The sequence below is a fragment of the Macrotis lagotis genome, chromosome 1, assembly GCF_037893015.1.
Source record: "Macrotis lagotis isolate mMagLag1 chromosome 1, bilby.v1.9.chrom.fasta, whole genome shotgun sequence".
Lineage (NCBI taxonomy): Eukaryota > Metazoa > Chordata > Mammalia > Peramelemorphia > Peramelidae > Macrotis > Macrotis lagotis.
In genome coordinates, this window is record NC_133658.1 from 243084472 (window position 1) to 243112015 (window position 27544).

A 27544-nucleotide genomic window follows, 5' to 3' on the forward strand; every position below is an offset into this window, starting at 1 on the left:
CACAGACCATCATTTGAACCCATGTCTTTCTTTCCCCAAGTTTTGCTCTCTATTCTGCCACACTACCTCTTTATTGGTCAAATTTATAGGAGAACTCTAGTTGGACAGTAAATATAGAATCTAAGTTAGAAAGGATATGAGTGACAATCTAGAGCAATCTATATCTAACCATCATTTCCCCACAAGTGGTTGTTCAGCCTCTGATCCAGTTTTTATTGAGAGGCAACCAATTCTTTCCCAAGTCAAAAACTCCCTTCTCTTAGCAAGCTTTCTTTCTGTGCAGTTCACTTTGTCTAGATCTTTGTTGCATTCAGCCAACTAACATTTATTAAGTTCTCTATATATTTTAAGTCACAGACATAGCACTTAACCTGGAATTAGAAGGCTTGGGTTCAGTGCTGCCTCCACCTGTGTGACTTTAGACATTCCACCTAATCTTGCCAGACCTCTTTTTCCACAGATGTAAAATGAGAAGGTTGGACTAGGTGGCCTTTTAGGTACTTTTTGGTTCTAAATTTGCAATTCTATGATCTGTGAGTCTTCAGACCAATCTCCATCCTTTATTTAGTTCTTTGGTAAGCCTTCTCCTGTGCCACAGCCTTTTCCTTAAATGTGGAAACTTCGGTGTTCAAATATGTTGATCTTTTTTCAAACACTTTGATTCCTAGTTCATCAACCTCCTCAGCTTCCATTTCATTTCTTCCCTTTACCTCAGCTTTTCTCAGGGGTGGTCATAACCATAAACTTTGCTTTCCCAATTGTGAGACCTCCCCATTTCTATCTCTAGTTATAACCTCTTACCCTTTCATCCCCACTTCTGCCTTATTCTGCCTAGGCTGTCACCATGACTTGCTGCCCTTCTACTTTGTCCTGGTCTCCCTCTCTGTCATTCCTTCTCTGGCTTCACTTTCCTCTTTTCAAATAATTGATCCTGTAGTTAAACAGTTCAATGATTCAGGAACTTCTACCATTAAATCCTTTACTCCTTTCTCATCATACTACTTATACTTTATTAAAACTGACCTTATCTTTATGTGCTGCTCACTCATCAGAAAATGTCATCATCCACTACAGAGTTATGTGATCTTCTTTCAACTGCTGCTCAGCAGTCCTTTTTTCTACCTATTCAAATTTCTATAATGCTCCCCAAAGTAGCAATTTTGATTCTTCTCTTTAGCTTCATGCTCTCTATATATCCCTATTCCAGTATTCTTAGCTGTACTTAATGAGAAAATTAAGCTCCCTTTTCTTCCCTAAACATCTCTACATGGCACGCTCTTCTGTTTTGCCATAGTCTCAGAGGAGGTGACCCTTCTCCTTGCCAAGGCTCTACTTTGTACCCTTGCTCCCATCCCCTCATATTTCTGGAAGCTTGCCCCCTTGAGTGATTTGCTTTCTCATTTTTGGTATTTTATATCCCTTGGTTCTTTCCCTGTGAAATATAATTATAATAACCTCACCCCTATTCTTAAAAAACTTTCACTTTATCCTCCTAGTCCCTTAAGCTATCATCTTATATCTCCTCTCACTTTCACAGTCAAACTCATAGAAAAAGACATTTATATACTCATTGCCTTTCTCTTATTCCTCAACTCCTTGCCAACTATCTTCCAACCCTGCCATTCAACTAGAACTGTCTCTATATTCGTCAGCACTTACAGTTTATTAGCAGTTCTTTTTTTTTCCACAGTTGAGTTTACTGCTATTTTTTTATGCTGTTAACCACTTTCTGCTCCTGGACATTTTCTTGTCCCTTGTACTTCTTTCTTCTGGTTCTCTTATTCATCTGACTTCTTCTGAGCCAGTTGATCCCTAGTACTAATAAAAATAATGTTCATGGTTTCTATTTAGATCTGAATAGATTTATCTAGTCTCCTGGGTCACAAGTTCAATCTGTAGTGAGTGTCCCCTGATCATTTTAAAACTGGACTTTTGAACCAATAACAAGTTCCTAAAATTGATGGAAGCTTCCAGAGTCCACCAAAACTCAGACTCACAATACGTGTGGGTCTGTCAGTTCAAACTCAATAGTTAGAAATAGGTAGTCTATGGAATAGATGATGAGTGGCAGGTAGGTTAATCCCTGTATCATTCCCTACCAAGATGGCTTTGCATACAAGATGAGGCTGGACATGATACTCTTAAATATACTCTTTAACCCCCATCATGTGACTAGCTTTGCCATGACAATGTGGAATCTGAAGTCAGTTATTTATCAAATAAGTATAGACACATTGGTTGGTTCCCACATCTGCCTGGACCAATTCATTGTATATGGACATAGCCAGGCACCTCAGATCATCAGTATTCTACCTCAAGTGCCAACTTAGGTAATAGAAGGAACTTTCATGGTCCTTTATCCTTACTGGAGCTGGCATAGATTAATAATAAAAAGTAACAATAAATAGCATTTACATAGTACATTAAGATTTGCACAACACAACATAAATTTATTTAGCATATCTTCTGGAGAGCCATTGTTGTCCTTAGAAGAATGTCAGAAGTCCCTTGCAGTTCCCGAAAGAAACCCTTACCCATACACATTATTTGGTAAGGAGATATTTTCAATACAGTAGGAGGTGATTCAGTGGATAGTCAGCCTCACTATGCAAGACATGACTAAGGCCACCTTGACTCTGACTGTGGAGAGTCGCTGATGGTGAGGTCCTTGAACAACTTGAACTGAACTCAGAACCCAGGTAAGTCCTTTTTTGACTAAAAGAAGATTCTGGGGTTGCTTCAATAGGAGTTCACGTTTGTATTATGCTTTAACATGTACATGTAAAGCAGAAGACTAGGCCAAATTATTATCAATATGTCTTCAGATCACTAAAATCTAAGAGGTTGGAAGAAAGTAAATCAGTAGTCATAATGGAAAATTCCATTTGTCTAGCTTAATCTGTCTTTGCATCTTTGATGCTTTGATGGTTGATGCTGGAATCCTCTACCCCGTCATAGACTGGATGATGTCAGGGCAGGGTCTGCTCTGTCTTCACCTCATAGTCGTAGTCATCAGACTCTGAATTTTGAGACTTCACTGAAGTCTGGCTTTTCACAAATGAAGAGTTCTCTGTGCAGAGAAGAATGAAATTATCAGACATTAGAAATGTGCTCCACTGTACAAAATCTCTTTCAGAAGAGTTTCTCACTTTGCAGCTCTGCATGTTGTACCTGGGGGTGCTTTCTACCCCTAATTCTGCCTCTGCAGAACAATATTCTCATTGCTTTTCAACACAGACTTGCATGACCACAATCTATTCATTCTAGCCTCTGTACATTTATACTTGCTATTTACCCAAGTGAGATGCAAAATCCTTATCATACTTCTCTTTCTTGAGAACCTTGTTCACGAAGCTTTCCCTTATTAACTCTTGTCCACTCTGATTACTTAATCATACACCTTTAGACACCATCTCTCTTATTTTTTATACAAGTAAATTAATGCCCAGAAAGATTTATTTCTCCCAATCACATAAAGTAAATCCAAGTCTTAAATACATGTCTTCTTACAACTGTTGCAGTGTTCTTCAAGCTTCCCCATATTGTATTGCTTTGCATCCCAACCATTAGTTTTCATGATTTTAATATGAATTTTTTGTATTACTAATATGAATTTTTTGTATTACTATGTGTTGCCTATTTTAATTTAATTTTTAAGTATTTTTAAAATTTTATTTTTATTTAGAAAGTGGGGGTAAGTGATTTGCCCAAGGTCACACAACTAGGCAATTATTAAGTGTCTGAGACTGGATTTGAACTCAGGTCCTCCTGATTCCAGGGCCAGTGCTCTATCCACTGCACCACTTAGCTGTTCTGCCTATTTTTATTTTTAAAAATTATTTTCATGCAGAGTATTGATTTAAACTAAATAATAATTGGAAGAAGTATTAGTAGAAGTTAAAATAAAATACTTGAAGACTTACCATATTAATAATAAATAACTACCTTTTTTTCCCCCCAGGGATGAGGTGAATAAAGCTTATCGAAAACTTGCAGTGCTTCTCCACCCTGACAAGTGTATGGCTCCAGGCAGTGAAGATGCCTTCAAGGCAGTTGTGAATGCCCGAACAGCCCTCCTGAAAAATATCAAATAACCTAGAATGCAACAGGAAACAGACAAGTATTTGTCTTCACTAGAGAATTCTATTGCCCCCAGAGAAAAAGAATTGAAACCTCACCAAGGCTTGTTGCTCTGTCCATTTGTGTATACACGATTTCAGATTCTCATCACTATTTTTTGGAACTTTTTGAAGAAAAAAACGTGCTAGATGCGAAGAGCTATAATTCATATCACTCATTTTAAAACAATATTATAACTTTTATTTATTTATAAACATGGTATAATATCATTTCATAGACCCTTCACTCAGGTGAGGCCAGGGGGCAAGAGTAATCTGTCATATTTTCCTTTGTTTCATCACCAGAGTGATAAATCAAGGATGAAGGCTGGCAATAGAACATTTTCTCATGATACCACATCATGAAGAAATTTCTTTGTTTTTCCTCTCGAAGTAAAAGGAGAATGTTTAGGAATTCTGAGTGGTATTTTAACCACTATTTTAAAATAATAAATTCCATCTCTCTCTGGTTTCAGTGAAATGGGCTGATTGAAGGCAGCTCTCTTCTTTTCATGAACCTCTTCTCCCTTCAGTATCTTTCCAATTACTTAACAAGGGAAATAAATCCTGCCCACCCCAGGATAGGTTGAAGTCTGGGAATGCCACCAACTGCCTATTCCACCTTAGCCACTGCTGTCGTTTCTTGGTCAATGTTAGTCAATACCAGTAGACAATATCATGGGATCAAGCCACAGACCAAAAGTAATGGGAAGGTATGCTCACAGAGATAGGTTTGGTGTCAGTGCTCAAGTATTGGGCATTAATCATTGTAGCAGTAGGAGAGACCAGTTCTGTCCAAGATATGCCTTGAATGCTTTGGGGAAAACACCCTCCACAAATGGGTAGAAAGGGGGAAAGGGCAGGCAAGCTACTACCATCATTTTCTCTCTTTTCCCCATACTTCTAGTAACTATAGTCTCCATCCTCTAGTTTAGGCATGCTATCCAAACCAATTTAAATAGTCTGAAAGGTGGAGAGAATGTTGGGATGGAATTGGAAAAGAGAGTCTGTTAGGAGAGAAAAGGGAAGTGTTTATTACATCTTTTTTTCTTGGACACTTTAGTTTTTATATAGCAGTATTTCTTAAGAAACAATAACATTAATTTTGCCTAGAGGAACCTCATTAAGTATGACTATAAAGTAATAAAGATTTTCACATGTAATTTTATGTAATACATCTGATTACTTTATGAATATGCTTCATGTTCTTTGGCTGCTAAAAAATTGGTTTAACTGGTCTTTTAAGGTCTATGGACCCATTTATTGTACAAAAAAACATGAATAATGGTTCCTTTAGACTTGCCAAGAGGAGCTTACATTACAGCCTAAGGGAAGAGACAGACCAGATTATCAGAAGCCAGTGGCAATATCCATCTTAAAGTTGCAGTGTTTTCATCTGTTAAGAGTCAGGCTGCTTTTTGCTTTGTTTTTAGTTAAACCAAACCATCACTCGCAAGCTCTAATGTCATTATCTTACTGATGCTTTAAAGATTCTTACTTTTCCCCTCAGAATTAGGGGTCTGATGGGATTGGATATACTTTCAGGTAGCTAGGGTTAGATTTAGGGTCTTTGGTCCTAATTTGTGAGTCTTAGCACTTTTAAAATACCTTGCTTGTGTGAAGTTTTCTTTTGACCCTATAGCTCGCCTCTATCACCGAGCTACACATATTTGTTGCCAACATAGTATACCTGTGTAACAGACCCTTAGCCAAATTAGAGTCCTTATGAGCCTGGCATGTGCTTTATATGTCTTGAGTATATTTAAATACAGTATTGAAATTTATAAAAAAGAACTAAAATCATATCGCCATGTATATAAACCATACTGAATTCTTTGGCACAATAAAAATAGCAAAATTACCAATCATTTTTGATATAATAGTAGATGGGTCAATTTATCACAGCTCCAGTGCATGAATGATTAAATATGGCAGGTAGAATTCCAGTGAGTATCTCAGCTGTTATCTTTTCAATGCAAATATAGTTCTTTGAAATTTAAAGCTCAATCTTGATCTATAGGACTAGGAAGTCTTTGTTTTCCACATTTAGCAACTTCAGAAATGTAACTGCTACATACTGAAATTCTGTGCCCTTTATATTTTGGAGTTTTAATTTTAAACTCAGGATCCTGGCAGTTACTACTATAGTCCTTGAGTAAAATTTGAAGATAGAACCAGAGCATGTTTTTCTATGAAATAATAGTTTGGCAAGTACTGGCATTTAAGTCAGTTTTCATTAAGAAAACCTGCAGACCTCAAAGTATTAATCTGACAACCTCCTGCTGAATATATACATTAATTCAACCTTATTGGAATTCTTGAGCCAGTTGGGTTTCTTTCAGAGAACTTTATGGGATCAGGATAAAAATAATAGTTTAATGCAGTTCTTATTGGAAAATAAATCATTCCTTCTTAGGTCACAAAGATATAATATTTTAGCAGTTGTTTACAAAGCTCAAGAAAGATGTTGCTTTAATCTAATAACATACCTAAATACCTTAACATTTCCATTATTTCTGACTTAATATTCTGTGATAATAACTGTGATTCAACACTAAATATTTTTTCCATTTCATTACCATTTTCAACATTTTCAAACAGTATATTATACATTGAACTCTTAAGATAGACAGTATCCAACAAGATGCCTTTCATTATCAGTTTTCTGAAAAGGAAAATATAGGAATTTGAAAGCATAGCTCATGCTTCATAGAAGTTTAATGTTTTGTTTTGAAACCAATTTAGAGATTCTTATGTTAGATAGGGAAAGAGGTCACGTTTCTAATATTTTACGAATCAAATTGTTTCCAGCAAACCAAACTGCAATTTCAAGCCATGCAAATAAAGGCCATATTGTTAAAAATTATTGCTTTTATAAAATGGACATGTTCTAATAAGTCATAACATTTTTTTGTGATGACTGCCGTTCTGGTATTGTTCCCTCTTGAAATGTGAATGTCATGCATAACCTTGTTTCAAATCTTTAGGTTTAATTTACCTATTTTTCTTTTTTTTGTGGAAATGAAATACCTAAAAATATTTAATCTAGCTAATGTTTGTCTTGAATGGAGACTGTTATTTGTCCTTAAGTTATGTATTTTTATAAAGTAAAAGCCAAACTTCAAACACACTAGTTTTGTCAGTGTTCTATATTTGTGTGTGACATAGTGGCATCTAATAAAGAATACGGTGGCTGAGTCATTGACTACAACACTTCTCAGTTATAGTTGTTTTAGTTGTTTACATCCTTGACAAAAAAAGATGCTTCAATTTTTGCATCTTTAAAATGGGGAGAATAATCATCAATGCTTTGTTGAACAATTGATTCCATCATATTATTGTAAACTTATTAAAATGCCCTGAGTTTTTCAAAAGGTGCTATTTTTCAGTTTGGTTTTCCTAAATTAGATAATCTATTATCCAGGTTATACTGAATATACAGAATAACATAAACCAGTTAACTGAAACCTGGATAAGGGAAAGTCTTCATATAAAAAGACAGACACTGTCAATGGAGAGTCAGAAACCAGAAGAACTAAACCTTCAGATAAGAGAAAGGGGAAAAAATCTTCAAAATTCAGTTTATGGAGTAATAGCCATCATGGGTCATCAAAAAGTTAGAAAAATCTGTGGTCCTCAGGTTGGTATATTCTATGCTAAGAAGAGGAAACTAGATACTTAATCCATTAAGTAAGGAATCTAGTTAATTTTTTTTAAATCCCTAAGGATTATATCCTTAATCCATTTACCTATCACTTCTTAAACACATTGGAAGTTTTTGTTTCTGTTTTGGTCTGTGATATTTTAAGAAATGTATTTTCTAAGCTTACTTTTTATACTTGAGTAGTTTTAGGAGGTAACTTGAGGTTTATAGTTTTATAAATTGCTTCTTTATTTTTAGATTACTAGCTACTTTCTAATAAAGTTTTATTTTTAAATGCTTATTTTTATTGACTTTGAAGCTTTTTATTTTCTCTGTGCAGAATTTCAAAGAAATGGTGTATTATCCCATTAAGTTTGTTTTTATATATCTGGGATTGCTTTAAAGAATATGAAGTGGGGCCGGCTAGGTGGCGCAGTGGATAGAGCACCGACCCTGGAGTCAGGAGTACCTGAGTTCAAATCTGGCCTCAGACGCTTAATAATTACCTAGCTGTGTAGCCTTGGCAAGCCACTTAACCCCATTTGCCTTGAAAAAACCTACAAAAAACCTCCAAAGAATATGAAGTAGAGGTGCAGTAGATAGAGCATCGGCCTTGGAGTCAGGAGGACCTGAGTTCAAATGTGACCTCAGACACTTAATACCTACTTTATTTATCTTCTTTTCTTTTTGTGGAAATGAAATACCTAAAAATATTTAATCTAGCTAATGTTTGTCTTGAATGGAGACTGTTATTTACCCTTAAGTTATGTATTTTTATAAAGTAAAAACCAAACTTCGAACATAAAAGTTTTGTCAGTGTTCTATATTTGTGTGTGACACAGCAGCATCTAATCAAGTATACAGTAGCTAAGTCATAGACTAGTTGTTTACATCTTTGACCTTGGGCGAGTCATGTAACTCCCATGGCCTTTCAAAAAAAAAAAGAATATGAAGTAGGGACAGCTTGGTGGCACAGTGAATAGAGAATTGGCCCTGGCGTCAAGAGTACCTGAGTTCAAATCCAGTCTGAGACACTTAATACTTAACTTAGTTGTGTGACCTTGGGCAAGTCGCTTAACCTCATTGCTTTGCAAATCCCTCCCCTCCAAAAAATAGAATATGAAGTTTGTATTTATGAGTCCTCCTTCAAAATACTTGAATTCTAAGGTTGATAATTTATTAGATTGAAGATTTATGATTGATAAAATATTGAAGCTTAAAGAAAATATTGAAAAATTTCATGGTACAGTTGTATATATCTGAATGAAAGTTCAGAGGAATAGGACCCTAAATTAATACAGGGTCATCTTTACTCTTGGTAATATTATTAGTATTCTCCTTAGTTAGCTTGTATCAACCTTGGATAGTTTCACATTCTTTTTGGGGGGGGGGGGGATTTGTAGGGCAATGGGGTTAAGTGACTTGCCCAAGGGCACACGGCTAATAAGTATCAAATGTCTGAGGCCAGATTTGGACTCAGGTTCTCCTGACTCCAGGATTGGTACTCTATCCACTGTCCTACCTAACTGCCCCTCATATTTATTCTTAATCTATTTACTCTGTAAATGCACACATGCTTTCTCATTAGAATGTAAGGCCCTGGGGTGGCTAGGTGGTAGTGGATAGAGCACTGGCCCTGAAGTCAAATCCGGTCACTTAATAATTACCTAGCTGTGTGGCCTTGGGCAAGCCACTTAACCCCATTGTCTTGCAAAAACTAAAAAAGGAAAAGAATGTAAGGCCCTAGAGAAAAGAGATTTTTTTTTTCTGTCTTTTTATACCAGGAACCTGGCAGAGTACTAGCAATACTGTAGGCACTTAATAAATTACTGTTCTTTGATTGATTTAACCAGATTAATCATTTAACCTATTAAATGGAAAATTCACACATTCTACTTGTTTACTAAGGTATTCTTTATCACACTGCAAATAAATTTTTTAAATTTAAGATTTATGAGCACATAGTCCTCTGTTGATATCCAGAGTAATAAAACAAGATATTTTTTGGAGGGGAGGGATTTGCAAGACAATAGGGTTAAACGACTTGCCCAAGGACACAAAGGTATTATTTGCCACTGTCATAAAGAATGTTCAGGGCCGGCTAGGTGGTGCAGTGAATAGAGCACCGGCCTTGGAGTCAGGAGTACCTGGGTTCAAATCCGACCTCAGACACTTAATAATTACCTAGCCGTGTGGCCTTGGGCAAGCCACTTAACCCCTTTTGCCTTGAAAAATCTTAAAAAAATATTCAGGGCAAAGTATAAATTGAAGAGAAATTCTTTAGTTGGTGAGGTCCTCCAGCTTAGTGGATGACATGTTGATAGCATAAAGTTCAGAATGCAACAATCATTAAGATTATTCAAAAAAGTCTGAAGTACCAAGCACACATGGGAAACAAAAACATTTGACTGAAGCATGATTATTGTATGTGGTGAGATGGACAACCCATTGAGATACTGTAGATGGATAACAAATTGGACTCAGAACTGAATAGGAGGACAAAACAACTCTGGAAAATTGCAGTGTTAATTTATACCACCTCTCTAAAAAGTCCAGTTACAAGTTTTGGAATACTGCAATTCTTGAAGAATTGAAGTTGCAAGTTACTCATACATGTTTTTCAATGAACTGCACAGAAAGGCATAAAGGATCTTATCAGAGATACATGATCCAAAAAGGAATGAAGGCCAATCACAGTGAGAAAGTTGGATAACTGATAGCTTGGTGCTCCAGTCTTGTCCATACAAGGTTGAAAGATCTAAAGGAAGCTGCCCAGTCATGCCCTTCCCCCATGAAGAAATTACAGGAAGATATAGCTCCAAGTCACCCTGGATATAAGGAGATAAATGATTATGAACTGCAAGACAAACATCATGAATCCATTGAAGTAGATTTAATAGAATTTGTAAGATAGACTATCCAAGACATGTACTCCAAAAGATCCTAATGCAGCAGACAATCTGCTCTGTTCAAATCACCAAGAACTTGTATTAGGGACAAGCCAAGGAGACAGCCATGTGGGAGACAGCCCACAAGGGGAGGACACATCATTTTTATAAATGTGCATATTTGGGGGAGGATTGGCTCTAGTGAATTCATCAGTGTAGGAACCTCAAAGCATGGAAAATTCACTTATACAGAATCTGCAACTCATCTGACAAGAGGTCAGATGCAATGCTGAAAAGTAAAATGAATTGCCTATGCTCATACACCTATGTGACAGGAAGTAATCTTGGTCTTACTAACTCTAAAGCTAAACTCTACCCACTGTGTCTGTTATACTTTGGGGGGAGGGGTTATAGTGAAGACTCAGAGTCTCTTGTAGTTAGTAACACATAAGAAGCATTATTTTCAAACCTCATCTCAAGCTTATAAATAGTTCAGCTTTCGAATCCTCCCCTCCCTTCATCCCTGATTACAGGACATGTATTATCTACAGCTTATTTTCATGCCAAAATTTTTAAAAATCAGTATCAGGGTTGGTCTTCAACTGCTAAGGAAAAGTTGACTAAAGTGTGGGCATCCAGTAAAGATCTGTTCAACAGTACTATTAAAAAACATTTCTAACAATACAAATTTGCTAATGATGTTTTAATGAAAGTTATGAATTGGTAGATGTCACTTTAACATTTGGATTCCCCCATAAACCTGGGCTATATTCTTTCACAATTATCCATAAGCTTCATGGGAAGAGTAGAAACAAATTTAGAATGCAGTGAAAGGAACCACTCCTAAGGATTGTTGCAAAGTCAGTTCACAGCATCTGCTGCTATGGTGTCTGGAAGGTCTTTTTCAATAGACCTTATCTGTCACCCCTTGAATTCAGAATCTTTGCTACATGGATGCTTGACTAGGTTCCCAGGATCTACTCTACAAAGACTAACTCTCTTCTCTGCTGCCAAGGAGGTCACACTTCTTGAAGCTGTTTCCTTTCCAGATGACTGACCCTCTGTATTCACTTCTGTTTAGAAAGTGCTATTCTAGATGCAGTGTCTCCTAGTGGTCCACTAGCTTCCCTTCAAAGCTATGTGGGGAAGGGAAGAGCAAAATTCTCCTTTCTCGTTCCTGTATCTCCATTTATAATATCTCACTCTTTGTCCAGGGCTTGGTAATTTAGGTTGACTAATTTGTATATTCAACCATTTTTATTGAGTTCAGAGAGGCATTTTCACCTTATATAGGGATCTTGGCATAGCATATGTAAAGCTATTTTAAAACCTCATTAACACCTTAAACTTCTTCCATTTCACAATGGAAGTTTTCTTCCAAACTATGCCCAGACTTATAAGGGCATAACTGGATTCTGGGTGAGTTTTAAAAAAGGGTTGAAATTGGACAGAATAGATTTTATCCATCAATAACCTGTTAAACTGTTTTAGACTAGCAATATGTCTAAGACTCCAAGCAATCTCAAGGTAACAAGATAAAGATGGAAGGTCTGCTCATAGCTTTCATCCAATGCAGGTCTCAGGAACAATCCTTCCTAAAATATTATCAACAAATGTTCACCTAACTTTTTTTCCTTTTCTTTTTTTTTTTTTTTACAAGACAGTGGGGTTGAGTGACTTGCCCAAGGTCACACAGGTAATTAAGTGTCTGAGGCTGGATTTGAACTCAGGTCCTACTGACTCCAGGACCAGTGCTTTGTCTACTGTGCCAGCTAACTGCTCCACACCTGACTTCGTGAAAGCCTTCAGTGAGACAGAACCCTCTATATCCCAAGGAGCTCATTCTCTTTATAGACAGAATTTTTAGGATATTTTTCCTTGCAAATGATACAATCTCTTATTTTATATATGATAAAACTCCTCTCTTATTAGTATTAGGTCTCTGAGAGCCTGGATTTTATTTCCCTGGTAATAACTTACTCTTTGATTGGAGAAATGTCCTAGAGATTGTTCTCATTAATGCAGGCAACATGTGCTGACCCTAGCCCTAATTTTTCAGCACCTTACCCTCCCATCCTCTAAGCTGTATATGTTCCCTAACTCTTGGCCAGCCATATCACATGAGCCAGAAGCACACACAGCTTCAAGTGGACGCAGATTCCATCCTCAAAGGAGAGCAGTTAGGATGGTGTGTAAACATTGCACACTAGAGTTACATTCAGGGTCTCAAAAGCTAGCTAAGCATACCCACAAAGCTGGCTCCCTAAGACCTTGCTCTACAATTACTCTGTCATCTGTAAAATATCATGGCCACCTCAGCCCTATTTCACTTCTAGGCTATGTGGGAAAAACAGGAGAAGAGAAAATTTGAGCCAAACAAGGAGAGAAAGAAAATGTAGGTGACCTAGAGGAATTTGGGCTAAGGAAGCAGGACTGAGGTACAATTTGTAAAGAAAATATCTGGCAAAATTTAGGAGAAACTGGAATAATCTCTAAATTTTGGTCCAGATTCTATTTCTGGTTTGAAAAAGAAGTAGGATAAATTAATGAATAGATAAATGAATGAAAAAATGAAAGAAAACAAAAAAGTAAGTAAAGAAGGAAGATAAAAACAAGCTCAAAAAAGATCAAGATTATAAAAGGATTAAGGAGAATGAGGGAGTCAAATTTGGAGAACTGGACTCTAGAAGGATAAGGTAGTTAGCAGGACTGGGCAAGACAAGAAGGAGGCATAATGATTACAGAGATAAACAAATTAATAGTATTATTAATGGAAATGGCAAATTGGTGAAAGACCAGGGATTGGATGGAGACTTTGTGGGAGATAAGTATGTCAGTGGAGTTACTGAGACCGAGTAAAGGAACTGGGGAAGAGTTGTCAAGGTAAATGGTGATTGTTGGCTGTAAAAGTTTTAACCAGGTTCTTAGGGCTGATATGTAAAAATCCATCAGTAGGTTTAAAAAAAAAAGACTCAAAATCTCAATCATTATGAGAAGTAAGAGAAATTGTGCCAGTGATTCACATAAAATATAAGATATTTATTTTTCTGCCATACTTGTGATTAGTATTTTTGTTCCAAATATAGGGTGCTCTCTCCTGTAGAAGATCAAAGTACTTGAAGAACACCTCTCCACACTCAGAGATATAAGGAGAATTAAAATGTCCCTAAAGAAAACAAACATAGGGCTTCAATGTGATATGAGAAAGAGATGAAAAGATTTGACCTTTATCAAGATGATGGAGAATGGAAGCATAATCTACAGAGGGTAAAGGAAAGGGAGAGGGAAAAAAAACTGAACAAGAGCTTAAGAACAGACTTGTCTTTTTCTGAAGAGGAGACAATTGTATCTCTGAGGAAGAAGAAATTTGTCTTCTGAAATATAATGTAGTAGAGTCACAGAAGTCATTAGGTGAAAGAACACACTTTGGAGGAAGAGGAAGAAAAGAGGTAGTAATTAAATAATTCACTGCTAGGAAGGGGCAGTTATGTGGTGCAGAGGATAGAGCACCAGCCCTGGAGTTAGGAGGGCCTAAATTCAAATTTGACCTCAAACACTTAATAATTACCTAGCTGTGTGACCTTGGGCAAGTCACTAAACCCCACTGCCTTGTAAAAACTAATAAAATGAAAGTGATTCACTCCTTAGAGACACTGAGACAATTATTTTATGAACTAATAACAACGGAGACTCCTGGTCTTCCTGGGATATGCATACAAAACACAATAAAGAACCTCACAAGACATGGAAATGGGTGAGAACTTCCCATTTCCTGTCCATTTATGTAAAACATAAATGACACTTTCAGAAGGAACCCAAAAAGTATTGGCAACTATTATGACATTTTAGGCAAATGTGTTTTCTACATTGTTTCCCATTAAAAGAATGGGATGTAGGAGAGAAAAAATTAATTTGGGAAGAAAAGGATTTGAATTTTGGGTCATGGCTTAGAATATAGGGATGATATTCCTGACCCGAAATAGAGTATAATTAACAAAAACTATTAACAATGTATTTGCAGGGTGGCTAGATGGCTCAGTGGATAGAATACCTGCCCTGGAGTCAGGAGTACCTGAGTTCAAATCCGACCTCAGACACTTAATAATTGCCTAGCTGTGTGGTCTTGGGCAAGCTACTTAACCCCATTTGCCTTGCAAAAACCTAAAAAAAAATAATGTATTTGCCATATATCTTACAATTTAAGCTAGGGCTGGGGAACCATTTTTCTGCCAAGGATCATTTGTATATTTATAAACATCATTTACTTGCTACATTTAGTCAAACAATTAATTCACCCCTAAAAAGCTCCCAGATTTATTGAATTTCGAGTCCTACCTGCAGTTGCTGTGGTAGTACCAGGCCAAATGACTTTGAGGGCCTTATACCGGCCACAGACCAGATGTTCTCCTTTCCCCCTTCCCCCCTGATTTAAAAAAGAGATTTTAACCAAAAAAAATTGAGTGAGGGAAAGAAAACCATTTATGTATCTACCCCCAAAGTTAGATACTATAGAGAGCAACCACAATGAAGGAAAAAGATAAGTTCAGTGAACCTCAGAAGTTTATGGGATCTTTTTCTGATGGAAGTAAGGAATGGAATGGGGAGAAGCAACTGAAACTAAAACTGAGGCCCTATATTCCCTGCCCTCATTTGATTCTTTTTCAGGGATTTAGTTGGAATGCTCTTTCCTCTTTGCTTGGTTGAATCCCTGGGTCAGGAATAGTTTTTCTATTATATAGAAAATTCAATCCAAACCAGATTTCCTTGTGTACCTGGGGAACATCTGTTCAGATAATTTTTCACAACTAGTGAACAATTGAGATATGTTCTCACCTGATAAGTGTATCAGATGGGATGATTTAGACCCCACACTTACATTCCCAGGGGAGTAGTTTCCTCTTCCTTGTAAGTCTTTCAATATTTGGGAGTCTATTTGCCAAGACAGACTCAGAATCTTTTTTGAAAACAATTATAAAACACTTCTCACACAAATTAAATCAGATTTAAATAACTGGCCAAATATCAACTGCTCATGGATAGGTAGAGCTAATTATAATAAAAATGACAATTCTACCAAAACTAAACTATCTGTTTAGTGCCCTACCAATCAAAATTCCAAAAAATTACTTTAATGAGTTAGAAAAAATTGTAAGTAAATTCATATGGAGAAATAAAAAGTCAAGAATTGCCAGGAGCTTAATGAAAAAAGTGCAAAAGAAGGAGGCTTAGCCCTACCTGATCTAAAATTATATTATAAAGCATCAGTCATCAAAACTGTTTGGTATTGGCTAAGAAATAGAGTAGTGGACCAGTGGAATAGACTAGGTGTAAAAGCAGGAGATAATTATAGTGATCTGTTGTTTGATAAACCCAAAGAGTCTGGCAATTGGGATGAAAACTCCTGCTTTGATAAAAATTGCTGGGATAATTGGAAATTAGTATGGAAGAAACTTAGATTAGACCAACACCTCACACCCTTTACCAAGATAAAATCCAAATGGTTACAGGACATAGACATAAAAAACAATACTATAAGCAAATTAGAAGATCAAGGACTAGTCTACCTATCAGATCTATGGAAAGGGGAGCAGTTTATGACTAAGGAAGAGTTGGAGAACATCACCAAAAACCAATTAGATGATTTTGATTACATTAAATTAAAAAGCTTTTGCACAGATAAAACCAATGTAACCAAGATCAAAAGAAATGTAGTAAATTGGGAAGCAATCTTTACAACTAATGATTCTGACAAAGGACTCATTTCTAAAATATACAGAGAACTGAGTCATATTTTTAAAACAAAAAGCCATTCCCCAATTGACAAATGGTTAAAAGATATGCAAAGGCAATTTACAGATGAGGAGATCAAAGCAATCCATATGAAAAATTGCTCTGTCATCAATTATTAGAGAAATGCAAATTAAAGCTTCTCTGAGGTACCACCTCACACCTCTCAGACTGGCCAATATGACAAGAAAGGATAATAATCATTGTTGGAAGGGATGTGGGAAATCTGGGACACTATTACACTGTTGGTGGAGCTGTGAACTCATCCAACCCTTCTGGAGAGCTATTTGGAACTATGCCCAAAGGGCAACAAAAATGTGCATACCCTTTGACCCAGCATTACCACTTCAGGGTCTATACCCTGAAGAGATGAAGAAAAAGGGTAAAAACATTACTTGTACAAAAATATTTATAGCAGCCCTGTTTGTGGTGGCAAAGAATTGGAAATCAAATGTCCTTCAATCAGGGAATGGCTTAGCAAACTGTGGTATATGTATGTCATGGAACACTATTGTTCTATTAGAAACCAGGAGGGATGGGATTTCAGGGAAGCCTGGAGGTATTTGCATGAACTGATGCTGAGTGAGATGAGCAGAACCAGAAAAACACCGTACACCCTAACAGCAACATGAGAGTGATGTTCAACCTTGAAGGGCTCACTCATTCCATCAGTGCAACAATTGGGAACAATTTTGGGCTGTCTGCAAAAGAGAGTGCCATCTATATCCATATAAGGAGCTGTGGAGTTTGAACAAAGTGCAAGGTCTATTCCCTTTAATTTAGAAAAAAACAGAAATCTTATTGTCTGATCTTGTTACCTCTTACACTTCTCTTCTCTTCTTTAAGGATATGATTTCTCTCTCATCACACCCAATTTGGATCAATGTACAACATGGAAACAAAGTAAAGACTGACAGAGTGCTTTCCATGGGGGGGGCAAGATGGGGGAAAAATTGTAAAACTCAGATAATATCTTTAATAAAAATAAATTAAAAAAAAGAAAGTCTTTCAAATAGAGGTTAATTACTTGTTAAGTATGTTTATAGTGTGTTGAGTCCGGAGGAGGGAACTCAGGATGACATCAATATGATGCATAAGCTGGTTCATTTATTGATCACAGGGATACATACTTTTATACTCTACATTTACGTAACCAATTACATAAGCGTTTTAGCAAGCATTTTTTTCACATGCATATCCTTGTGTATGTCTTAGGTGATAGTTTTGAGAACCAAACAGTGATTTGATAAACAAAGTGCAGAAGGTAATTATCTCAGAATGTGCTATCTATCTGAGCCTAGGAATGTACCTCCTTAGCTCAGACATGCAGCTACTCCCTTGTCTAAGCTCTGAAGCACATCTTGCTTGTTAAAGCACATAACTATTTCTGTGTTAACCCTTCATAGCTCTTAGCCTGGAATACATATGACACAACATCTCCCCCTTTTCATTTAAAGGCCTGGGAGAGCATGTTTTCTAAGGATGTCTGACAACACAAAAGGATGCATGGTCCAAACAACAAGACTATAACAAGTATTAAGCAAATTACAATTATAGGTTTTACAATTGCCAAAAGCCAAGCAGGTAATCCTAAAGATTTTAACCAATCCTTAAAGAAATCTTCATGTACAGTTATTTTATCAAGATTTTCTTGTAGCCTTTTAATTTTAGCATAGACTGAAGCACTATTATCTGAAATATTAAAGCAACACATGCCTTCAAATTCCTCACAACCATGATTATGTAATAAAAGCAAGAAATCTATTGCAGCTCTATTTTGTAGTGTAGCCTTGTGAATGCTCTGTACATCCGTAATTATATCCATTAAAGTCATGGACGTAATGTCAGTCTGAGCTTTTGCCCAACATACAAGTTTTTTCATGGTATTATAATTAATAGATGCCATTACCCCTGGTGTGAAAAAGGGATGTGGCTACTGTTTCTGATACTGATAAAAAGGGATGTGGCTACTGTTTCTGATACTGATAGAAAATTAACATTTTTATAACAGTTGGAAGCCAGAGGAATGCTCCTTGTTTTCCTAGGGCTTCTGGAGAAATTAAGGTATGTTGTGGACACTAGTGCTAATTGGCCTAGATAACAAGGTCCTCCTATAGGACACCATGGGATAGAGCTATATGCCTTATCTTACATATCAAGAATACTCCAGAGGGTAATGACTTCGCTCCCTCAATTTGTACTTCAAGGGGCCCCATTCTGTTTTTGATAAATTCCAATAATGAGAATGCCCTGATACATTAGTGAATCGTTCCCACTTAGGGGAATCCCAAGGCATGTTTTCTTTAAAATACTCTAAACCTCTAAATATAAAAACTCCTGTAGCATTATAAAGTTGTGGGGAGCTCACAAGACTACAATGTGGGAGATGAGTGATATTCTCTTTTATTCCAGGGGGAACGTTCCACAAGAGATTTATTTCCTGTGGCTCCTGTGTAGTTGGTTTATTTAAAGCCTTTAATATAACTCTTAATCTACAACTATTTTTCAGGGATGGTCAGGTATAATTTTGCTGTTTATCACACATACATACACAAGAACTATACTGCTGAAAACTCCTACATGTTCCCCTTAACTGTCCATAGTACCCTTTCAGTCTCTGTTTGATGTTCTCTGGGTCCAGGGGGATCCCTATGAAGCATGTCTTGCAGGGATCACCAGATGATTTCAGGGAGATACACATTTGATGCTGTAGATACTTAGGAATCAGATGAGTCACAAGAGCCGTAGCGAGGCAGGATGCAAGTGCCAGCAGAAGAAGTATCATTTTTCAGGTGAGGGTTTTACCCACTTTGCAGGAACCCACTGTGGTTTCGATGAACCTGAAACAACACACCCATACCCTCATCCCCAGGTTAGTAACTGATAGGAATTGGCCCATTGGGCAGTCTTAGGATCAAAAACAGAGACAGAAATGTCAACACTGGCAAAGTGTGCTATGTTCTTTGAAAAGTGAAAGTAAAGAGGCTTGTTATCTGAGATAGAGTGCTTAGGGTTAAGCCAGTTCAAAACATAAATCACTTTGGTCACTATGTTATGCGGTGATCCCCCAACCTCCCCCTTTTCTTTTAAAAACAAGGCTAAGTATTTCTTAACATCCTGATGAGCCCTGTCAGCGGCGGTCGGGCTAGGTAGACCGAGGTGAATGAGACAAGGACATGAAGGGGGGTGGGAGGGGGTTAAATCCTCCTCCCTCCTCCGCCAGCCCAGGGATGATTCACGGTGGCTGCTGAGTCAAGTCCTCATTAAGCAGGAGAGTCGTTGTACTGCAGTCAGGGCAAGAGGCAACAATCATTCTCGTCTGTGTCAGGGGCAGGTTGAAGGTTTTCGCCAAAGCCTTGGCTGAGATGAGCAGGATGCAGCAGGGGGAGAGAGCAGAGGCGGGGCAGCCTGACTAATGGAGCTCGGGGCCCTGGCCACGAAGCAGGCGGGGCTCTGTGAGGGGGAGAACAGGATCGGCTTTCCTCCCCTCCATGCACCCAGGTGGAGTGCAGGTGGCCCGGGGCCCCTGATCTGAAAAGCCTGTGAGAGGCAGCGGGAAGGCTCTGGGGCTGCCCGCCTGCCCACCCTCTTCCAGGCCAGGTGGCGGCGGGGATTAATTAACGCTTTTTCTGCTAGAGGAGGCACATCCGAACTTCCTCCAATAGGGGTCCTTTCAGCATCAGTCACAGTGGGGCAAGCCCACAAACTTTCAATGTCATCATAGACACTTTTGCACAGTGTGCCATACGGTTCTGCCAGTCTCTGGGCTTCCTTGTTCTTAGTTTGGACTGTTTCCCATAAGCTTTTTCCCAGCTTATCCCATTTTTCCAAGGAGAAGAGTTCTTCAGTCTTAGTAATTATGCCCTTATCTCTTCCCCAGTGTAATCCCCAGGAAATTTCTGATCTCTTAACAGGCAGGTCATATTTTTTCGATAAGTCCTCTAAGGTATTGAGTGCAATGCGCTCCGTGGCTGATCAGCCATTCCCATCCCAAATTCCCTGACTCACAGGTCAGCCGTGGCCACGTCTGCTTTTCTTCTAGCGCTGAGTGAGGGGGTGTTCAGCACTTCCCTACCAACTCATACCGGGATGTCTTCTCCCCATTCGACTCACTTCCCTCACGTCAGGGTCACCATATGTTGAGTCCGGAGGAGGGAACTCAGGATGACATCAATATGATGCATAAGCTGGTTCGTTTATTGATCACAGGATACATACTTTTATACTCTACATTTACATAACCAATTACATAAGCGTTTTAGCAAGCATTTTTTTCACATGCATATCCTTGTGTATGTCTTAGGTGATTGTTTTGAGAACCAAACAGTGATTTGATAAACAAAGTGCAAAAGGTAATTATCTCAGAATGTGCTATTTATCTGAGCCTAGGAATGTACCTCCTTAGCTCAGACATGCAGCTACTCCCTTGTCTAAGCTCTGAAGCACATCTTGCTTGTTAAAGCACATAACTATTTCTGTGTTAACCCTTCATAGCTCTTAGCCTGGAATACATATGACACAACAATAGTGGTATTCCTTTGGTACTGGACTAGATGGCCACCCAGGTCACTTCTAATTCTTAAGTATGATGGTTCTGTGAAATTAATAGCTGAGTTCCTTGGATCATGAGCAATCAGATGGTACAGTGGATGGAGCACTGGAACTAGAGTCAGGAAGACTCATCTTTCAAAGTTCAAATCTAGTTTCAGACACTTACTAGCTATGTGACCCTGGGCAAGACATTTGCCTCAGTTTCCTCATCTGTAAAATGAGCTAGAGAAGAAAATAGCAAACCATTCCAGTAATTTTGCCAAGAAAACCCCAGGTCATGAAGAGTCAGACAAGAGTGAAAAATGACTGAACACTAAAATATTGTTTTGGATCTGCTTCTCTTAACAAGTACTGCTAATTATGATAATAAGAAATGAGAGGCTAGAGGAGAGACATTAAATCAGCTTGGGGGTAACATGCTGTGGTAGAAAGAATAGGTTATTTGGACTTCTGGCCAAGATGGCGGAGAGAAGACAGGCACAGTTCTAAAGTCTCCTGATCTCTTCCCCATCTATCACATGAAACAAACCTCTTAAAAGAAATCCAAACCAGGAAACCCAGAAAGAAAAGCCAGGAGAGGAAAATCTACCTCAGCATTTGTCTCCCGCAGCAGCCTTGGCTGAATATTGGCGGGTGAGTCTGAGCTCCAAGGGAAGATCAGCCCGGGATCAGCCAGATCATCAGCTGAATCAGAACCAGGAGTCTGAGGGCCCGAGAGCTGGACCTGCTGGATCAGCGGTAGGGCTAGACGAAGGGGGCTTGGGTCCGCGGGGAAGCAGAGGCACTGGTGTTGGTGCTGTCCCCCTGGAGCTTGGGGAAGGGGCTGCGGGGAAAGGTCTGGTGCAGGAGAGCTGTGGACACCATCCTGGGCTCCTCTGGTCTGAGAAACTCTGAGCCCACACCTCCATTGCACTGAGGCCTCCTCCCAAAAAAATGCAAATTACTTCTGCCTCAGGCCCAGGTGTGTGAGCAGAAGAACCAGCCCAGCTGAGGAATCACCTCAGGCCAGGGTAAAGCCCACCATTGATTGAAGGCAAAAGAATTCAATAGCTCCAATTCCCTCTCTCAAGCAAAGGGAGAAGGCCTCCCAACCAAGGTCACAGACACTCCAGAGAGGGCAACCAGCACCTCCTACTGGCCAACCAGAGAAACTGCACTCAGTAAAGCCTTTAGAGATCCCAAGCCCAGGTGAACCAGCCCCACCCAACTCAAGGTCTTAGCATAATGAAGAAGGGTCAGCGGAAAGGTGGATCCATAGGAAAAATTCCTGGAAGGGAAAGACCCCAAACCAGAGAGACCTGGAACATCTGAGGAGAATACAATCTGGTCTCCAGCACTTAAAGACTTCCTTGAAGAAATAAGGAAGGAGTTTAAAAATCAACTGGAAAATTTGGGGGAGACAATTAATACCTTGCAACAAGAAAACAAAACCTTAGAAAGTAGAACTGGACAATTACAAAATGAGAACAATTCTCTCAGATCCTCCAATGAGCAAATGCAAAAAGAAATTAATTCTCTCAAAACCTCAACTGGTCAAATGGAAAGCTCTTTCAGAAGTAGAATTGACCAATTGGAAAAGGTTAATGAAGAAAACTCCTCCCCCCAAAAAATAATGGAGTCTACAGAAACTAATGACTCCACGAGACAGCAAGAGTCAGTTAAACAAAATCAAAAAATAGAAAAAATAGAAGCAAATGTGAAATACCTCATCAACAAAACCACTGACCTCGAGAATAGATTGAGGAGGGGCAGCCTGAAAATTATAGGACTTCCTGAAAACATTGAAGAGAAAAAAAGCCTGGACTTAATATTAAAGGATCTAGTGATGGAAAACTGCCCTGACATCATCGAATCGGAGGGCAAAGTAGTTATTGAAAGAGTACATCGATCCCCACCAGAAAAAGATCCTAAAATGAAAACACCAAGGAATGTTGTGGCCAAACTCCAGAACTATCAGATAAAAGAGAAAATCCTGCAAGCAGCCAGAAAGAAACAATTTAAATATCAAGGAGCCGCAGTAAGGATCACGCAGGACCTGGCTGCATCAACTTTAAGGTATTGAAGGGCCTGGAACGAGATATTTCAAAGAGCACGGGAGCTTGGAATGCAGCCAAGAATCTACTTTCCTGCAAAGCTGAGCCTTCTCTTCCAGGGAAAACGATGGACATTTAATGAAATGGAAGAATTCCAAAAATTTCTGATGAAAATCCCAGAGCTAAACAGAAAATTTGGATATGAAACAGGAGGTTCAAGAGACACATGAAAAGGTAAAAAAAAGGGGGGGGCGGTAAAAGGAAAAAAATGCAATCCAGCAAGTTGAAACTGGCTATATCCCAGCATGGGGGGGGGGGGGTAGAAACTCTCATAAATCCTGAGAAATGTAACTCTAACAGAGAAAATATACCTAGCCAGAAATGATGGACATCCATGACCTATCCATAAGACTGATATCTAATGGGATGTAACTGGCTTTAACTCCACTGGGGAGAAAGACTCTAATAACTCTCAGGAATTTTGACTCTATTCAACAGAATATACTGAACTAGAAGGGACAGACACTCAGAATTTTCTATGACTTAGAATGATCTAAAAAAATACACTACCTCCCTAAAAAGGGGGACAGGAAAGAGACGGAAGGAGGGAGGGGATTGAATGGGACAAATCTCATTACACTAAGAGGTACAAAAAACCTATGGTAATAGAGGGGAAGAAGGGAGTAGAGGAGAAACACCTGAATCTTCTCATCAGACTTGGCTTAAAGTCAACCTACACATACTCAGTTAACTTATAAAACATCTAACCTTTCAAGAACTAAAAGGGGAAAAGGGGAGGGGGGAACAGAGAAAGGGAAGGGGAGTGGAGGAAATAAGGGGAAATAACAAAAGGAAGGGAAGGGAACAGGGAAAGGGGAAAGAAAGGGGAGGGTGTGATATAGGAGGGCAAACACACTGAAGGGGTGGTATTCAAAAACAAAATACTGGGGAATATGGATAAAAGGGGGGAAAAGGGGGAAAATACAAACAGAAGGAAGATAGCACAGAGGGCAATAAAGAATTAGTAATCATAACCTTGAATGTGAATGGGATGAACTCTCCTTTAAAACATAAGCAAATAGCAGAGTGGATTAAAAAACAGAATCCTACAATATGCTGCTTACAAGAAACACATTTGAAGCAGAGAGATACATATAGAGTAAAGGTAAAAGGTTGGAGCAAAATATATTTTGCTTCAGCTGAAGTAAAAAAAGCAGGGGTAGCAATCCTTATCTCAGACAAAGTAGCAGCAAAAATAGATAGCATTAAAAGAGATAAGGAAGGAAACTTTATCCTCCTAAAAGGTACCATAGACAATAAAGTCATTTCAATATTGAATATATATGCACCCAATGGGACAGCACCCAAATTCTTAGAGGAGAAGCTGAAAGAATTACAGGAAGACATAGACAGCAAAACTCTACTAGTAGGAGACCTCAACCTCCCACTATCAGATCTAGATAAATCAAATCATAAAACAAACAAGAAAGAAATTAGGGAGGTAAATAGATTGTTAGAAAAATTAGATATGGTAGACTTATAGAGGAAACTGAATGGGGATAGGAAGGAATATACCTTTTTCTCCTCAGTACATGGAACTTATACAAAAACTGACCATGGACTAGGACATAAAAACCTAATGATCAACTGCAGAAAGGCAGAAATAGTGAATACATCTTTCTCAGATCACAATGCAATAAAATTCATATGCAATACTGGGCCAAGGAGATATAGACCCAGAGCAAATTGGAAACTGAATAACCTCATCTTAGAAAATGAGTGGACCAAAAAACAAATTATAGAAAGAATTAACCATTTTATCCTAGATAATGATAATAATGAAACAACATACCAAAACCTATGGGATTCATTCAAAGCAACTCTCAGGGGATATATTATAGCTCTAAATGCTTATATGAATTAATTGGAGAAAGAGGAAATCAATGAACTAAACATGCAACTAAAAAAATTAGAGAAAGAACAAATCAAAAATCCCCAATCAAATACCAAATTAGAAATTTTAAAAATTAAAGGAGAAATTAATAAAATTGAAAGCAAAAAAACTATTGAATTAAAAATAAAACCAAAAGTTGGTATTATGAAAAAACCAATAAAATTGATAAACCTCTGGTCAATTTGATTTAAAAAAAGAAAGAAGAAAACCAAATTGCTAGTATTATAAATGAAAAAGGTGAACTCACCATCAATAAGGAGGAAATTAAAGTAATAATTCAAAATTATTTTGCCCAACTTTATGCCAATAAATTTGATAATCTAAGTGAAATGGATGAATATTTGCAAAAATATAAGTTGCCCAGGTCAAATGAAGAAGAGATTAAATACCTGAACAACCCTATCTCAGAAAAATAAATTCAACAAGCCATTATTGAACTCCCTAAAAAAAAATCTCCAGGGCCTGATGGATTCACAAGTGAATTCTACCAAACATTTAAGGAACAATTGGTTCCAATCCTATATAAATTCTTTGGAAAAATAGGGAAAGATGGAACTCTGCCTAACTCTTTCTATGAAACCAATATGGTACTGTTACCTAAACCAGGAAGAGTTAAAACAGAGAAAGAAAATTATAGACCTATCTCCCTGATGAATATAGATGCAAAAATCCTAAATAAAATCTTAGCAAAATGACTACAAGTCATCACTAGGATAATATATTATGATCAAGTAGGATTTATTCTAGGAATGCAGGGTTGGTTCAATATTAGGAAAACTGTTAGTATACTCAATTATATCAATAACAAACCTATCAGAAACCATATGATCATATCAATAGATGCTGAAAAAGCTTTTGACAAAATACAGCATCCATTCCTATTAAAAACACTAGAGAGTGTAGGAATAAATGGACTGTTCCTTAAAATAATTAGCAGTATCTATCTGAAACCATCAACAAGCATTATACTCAATGGAGAGAGGCTAGAGGCATTCCAAATAAGATCAGAGGCTAAACAAGGGTGCCCATTATCACCACTACTATTCAATATTGTATTAGAAATGTTAGCATCAGCAATTAGAGAAGAAAAAGAAATTAAAGGAATTAGAATTGGGAAGGAAGAGACAAAACTCTCACTATTCGCAGATGACATGATGGTCTACCTAGAGAATCCCAAGAAATCATCTAAAAAACTACTGGAAACAATTAGCAATTTTAGCAAAGTTGCAGGTTATAAAATAAACCCCCATAAATCCTCAACTTTCCTATATATGTCTAACAAGAAACAGCAGGAAGAGCTAGAAAGAGAAATCCCATTCAAAGTAACCTCAGACAGTGTAAAATACTTGGGAGTCTATTTGCCAAGACAGACTCAGAATCTTTTTGAAAACAATTATAAAACACTTCTCACACAAATTAAATCAGATTTAAATAACTGGCCAAATATCAACTGTTCATGGTTAGGTAGAGCTAATATAATAAAAATGACAATTCTACCAAAACTAAACTATCTGTTTAGTGCCCTACCAATCAAAATTCCAAAAAATTACTTTAATGAGTTAGAAAAAATTGTAAGTAAATTCATATGGAGAAATAAAAAGTCAAGAATTGCCAGGAGCTTAATGAAAAAATGCAAATGAAGGTGGCTTAGCACTACCTGATCTAAAATTATACTGTTTGGTATTGGCTAAGAAATAGAGTGGTGGACCAGTGGAATAGACTAGGTGTAAAAACAGGAGGGGATTATAGTAATCTGCTGTTTGATAAACCCAAAGAGTCCAGCCATTGGGATAAAAACTCCCTCTTTGATAAAAACTGCTGGGATAATTGGAAGTTAGTATGGAAGAAACTTAGATTAGACCAACACCTCACACCCTTTACCAAGATAAGATCCAAATGGTTACAGGACATAGACATAAAAAACAATACTATAAACAAATTAGAAGATCAAGGACTAGTCTACCTGTCAGATCTATGGAAAGGGGAACAGTTTATGACTAAGGAAGAGTTGGAGAACATCACTAAAAACCAATTAGATGATTTTGATTACATTAAATTAAAAAGTTTTTGCACAGATAAAACCAATGTAATCAAGATCAAAAGAAAAGTAGTAAATTGGGAAACAATCTTTACAACTAATGATTCTGACAAAGGACTCATTTCTAAAATATACAGAGAACTGAGTCATATTTTTAAAACAAAAAGCCATTCCCCAATTGACAAATGGTCAAAGGATATGCAAAGGCAATTTACAGATGAGGAGATCAAAGCAATCCATAGCCATATGAAAAAATGCTCTAAATCACTAATTATTAGAGAAATGCAAATTAAAGCTTCTCTGAGGTACCACCTCACACCTCTCAGATTGGCCAGTATGACCAGGAAGGATAATGATCATTGTTGGAAGGGTTGTGGGAAATCTGGGACATTATTACACTGTTGGTGGAGCTGTGAACTCATCCAACCCTTCTGGAGAGCTATTTGGAACTATGCCCAAAGGGCAACAAAAATGTGCATACCCTTTGACCCAGCATTACCACTTCAGGGTCTATACCCTGAAGAGATGAAGA

At 37.7% G+C, this 27544-nt stretch overlaps 1 protein-coding gene across 2 annotated transcripts in view; it reads left to right on the top strand.

Annotated features, from left to right (window-relative positions):
• Window positions 1–6408, top strand: part of DNAJC27 (DnaJ heat shock protein family (Hsp40) member C27) — a 56861-nt gene extending 50453 nt beyond the window's left edge. The window contains exon 6 of one of the 2 annotated variants that reach the window (XM_074209966.1): window positions 3962–4045. In XM_074209966.1, coding sequence (XP_074066067.1) covers window positions 3962–3967 — 6 coding nt within the window. In that variant the 3' untranslated portion in view covers window positions 3968–4045. Of the gene's footprint in view, window positions 1–3961 lie in introns of both variants that reach the window. The other variant, XM_074209964.1, reaches the window with a different exon arrangement.
• Window positions 6409–27544: the final 21136 nt, after the last annotated feature.